The sequence below is a fragment of the Lottia gigantea genome (assembly GCF_000327385.1).
Source record: "Lottia gigantea unplaced genomic scaffold LOTGIsca_8, whole genome shotgun sequence".
Lineage (NCBI taxonomy): Eukaryota > Metazoa > Mollusca > Gastropoda > Lottiidae > Lottia > Lottia gigantea.
The window spans coordinates 875,971-879,303 of NW_008710662.1; the positions used below are offsets into that span (position 1 = coordinate 875,971).

The 3,333-nt window shown below is 33.8% G+C and overlaps 1 protein-coding gene across 1 annotated transcript; it reads right to left on the reverse strand.

Annotated features, from left to right (window-relative positions):
• Positions 1 to 1,533: 1,533 nt before the first annotated feature.
• On the reverse strand, positions 1,534 to 2,249 carry LOTGIDRAFT_155272 (hypothetical protein; the record flags this gene model as incomplete). Its single annotated transcript, XM_009066844.1, has 3 exons — positions 1,534 to 1,557; positions 1,708 to 1,886; positions 2,123 to 2,249. 3 exons carry the CDS (start codon positions 2,247 to 2,249, stop codon positions 1,534 to 1,536), a joined length of 330 nt encoding a protein of 109 aa, XP_009065092.1.
• Between the last annotated feature and the right edge of the window lie 1,084 nt (positions 2,250 to 3,333).

Genomic DNA, 3,333 nt, shown 5'->3' on the forward strand with positions numbered 1-3,333 from the left:
TGGTGTGTTATGGCCATTTTAGCATTTATTGAACGTTTTAAACTTATTTCGTTTTTTCACAATAGTACACAAGCTAATTCCTGAAATTTAGTATATCATATTATCTTTTCGTTTCTTATTGTGACAATTGATGCATAAAAAGAACCATTTTTTAAATGAACCATCATGGCAGAATGTAGAATTCTCAAATTAACATTTTTTATCAGTTTGAACTTATCAGTTTTCAGTTAGTTCTCAGACTTTGTTGTATCAATATTGTAAAAGGGGCCTGGAATGTCTAATAATACGGTATTTATATAATTATGTCATATTTTGTCATTTGGTGTGTATAATTTGCAGACCGGGTATTCACCTAAAATCCGCGCGGTATTTTCATTTGTCAGACCACAATTAACTTTTTTCATATTAAGAGTTACGTCCCCGTTATACTATTTATTTACTTAGCGTTGACATAAGTAAACCGCTATTTTATGAATGTAACAAGTAGTTTATTATTGTTTGTCAGTTATTTATTTATCAGATATATTTTTAGATTAGGATTCATTTGGGAACCATATTAGTCTAAGTACCCCTTGACATTTTTTATACATGAGCCTATACTCCCATGGTTTCCATTTGTTATCCAACATTTGTGACATTTGTAGTAAGTCTTTTGATTGATTTATACATTATTTTGACAGCCATATTTATATTGTATATTTAAGTTAATCGCTCTACGCTCTACTTCTACAGTTATCAGATGTATAATAATTCAACTTTTCATTCATCTTATGTTTTATGCTTTTAATTATATAAACATTTAAAAAACCAGATTCTTGTTCAACTATATCCATAGCGCATTATCGTACCACTCCTCCTGACCCGCTGGCAGCCACAATAGTCTTAACCCAGACCTGTGAAGCTAGACTGAACAAGGTTGATTCAGACCTACTCGAAGATTAAAACAGACAAAATTTGGCTAATTTTGACCCTAGATGAACCATTTTTGTGTCCGATGAAATTTGATTTTGAACATCTATGTTAGCTGAAAACAAAAGGTGCATTTCGTAATGGAAGTGTCTTTACGGAACTCTTTTGCGAGAAAATGCTTCTATCAAATTCTATACAGATAAAAGCGTGCGGATGTCGGGGTTTCCGGATTATCTGCAACTGGATAAACACGGCTCTACTGTATTTTTTATATGTTTTTATCCAGGCTATAATAAGACACGTCGGAATAACATGTTTAAACTGTTCAAGAACGGGGTACGGTGTTTGACTGGATGTACAAGCGGTATCATAGATACAGAAGAAAATATAAGTCACGAATGCGATACACTATAGTTCCTAATTATTGTTTATCATTTCTCCTTTATCTACTGTATCGATAATCCTCCACATCAAACTTCAAAGGACACCATACTTATCTATTGGCAACTTGAGAGGTCACTATAATTTAACCCCTTCATGTAGGTTTACTGTTGTGACTCAAATAAAATAACACAAGATCTATATTACTATACTAATATTTTATTATCAGTGGGTCATCAAAGTTTAGCCCGAGCCTCTTTGAGAACTCTGAAATAAAATAAAATATTAATGTTACAAAGCAAATGGTACATAGATTATCTTTATATTTTCTTCATCATAACATTGCCTGTTTTCATTCGCCTTATCAAGATCAGAAAGTAAGTAAAACATCATTCAAGAAAGAAATTTCTATCTTACCCCTCCAGTATTGTTTCCTGTAGCTATACACTCGTAGCTCAACTTCCATTTCCCATAGTGACATTCTGTCGTAACTTGAAGATAGTGACTGTCGTCACACCTGAATGGTCTATTATACTTGTCACAGTCTTCAGTAATAACCCAATGGGCGTGATCAGGAAGATGATAATCATCACAGACTAAAATAGAAGATTAGTCAATAGCTTGGTAGATCTAAAAGACAAGAAAATCTTAGAAACAGGTTAAAGGCCCATAATCAATTTAGATTAGTTTAGCAAATTAGATCTAGACACTCTTGATTCGTAAGCCAGATCGAAAAAAGCAAATCAATGAACCACCATTGATGTTAAGTTTAACAATGGTCCATTAAGTGACATTACTGACAATATTAGAGTGATAAAAAAGACATACTTACTCCTGTCATGATATTTAAAGGGGAAACGTCTACGGTCAGGACGTCTCGGACCATTGGGAGAAGAGTCAACAACTTGTAATAAAACCAGGAGAGCAGCGACAACGACGAGTAATCGAAGTGACAACATGATTAGTATAATTGTATTATCTAATCTGCTATGAAATTATGAACAATATTGCTGGTATTTATACTAATTTAACCGAATTTCTTAATAAAAAATATTAAAACAAGAACATGAATATTTTCAACATCTGTGTATCATGAACATCATTATGGCATATTTTGCACACGAAACCTTTCTAACTTACATGTACAACTCCCGGCCTGGAATAATTTTTTCGGTAAGTTTGATAATTACCATTCTATTTGGTAGTTTTTTCGCTTAGATCAACCTTTTTATTAGATATAACGCTCGATTTGTAACTTACTGACTTTGTAAATTGTTGTGCATACTTGTCTAAGATACCAAAACTTATACATCATTTCTAAAGGGGATGGTGTGCGGTGGGTTAGTTTTGCCGCATTGCCCAATATGCCGCATCGTGCCCAACTGCATAAATACCACTTGTTAAACGAAACTAAAGGTTTCTGATAAAATCTGGAATGACCATTTGTTTCACATCAAACGGAATATTTTAATCTGTTTTATTTATGATTTGAACCTGTTAGGGAAATCGAAACTATAGTTTTAAGGTAAAATCTGGAATAAAATAAATACCAAGTACAAACGATCAGAACCGTAATACAAAATACATAAATCCATAAAACGAAACAAGACAAGTTCAATAAATAAAATATTGGTCATAACTTGCAAGAGTTATGTCCCTCTACTGCGTGCCTATAACGTCACCCACGTGCTAGAAAAAATGGCAACTGAAATGTCTGAAAGTGAAAATCTTCTGAATAGTAAATCAGAATTATCAAGCTAGGAGAAGTTTAAAATTCTCGTATTAGATGTGCCCTATATTCGGCAGTGGCTCAACCCCCACTGGTTTCAGATAAGTCCCAGAATGTCCTGGTGGACAAGGTAGAAGCTAGGGTTGATGGCTCCACACTATCCTCAGCAGTTGGAGACAAAAATAGACGAACCTGCGATTGTTTAGAAAAAATGACAGTTCAGACATCGGATGGATCGACAGGAAAATAAGTATTGCGGAATCTAAAACCATGAGCTGTGAGGGTTATATTTGAAAACTCAGTATTGTCACCAT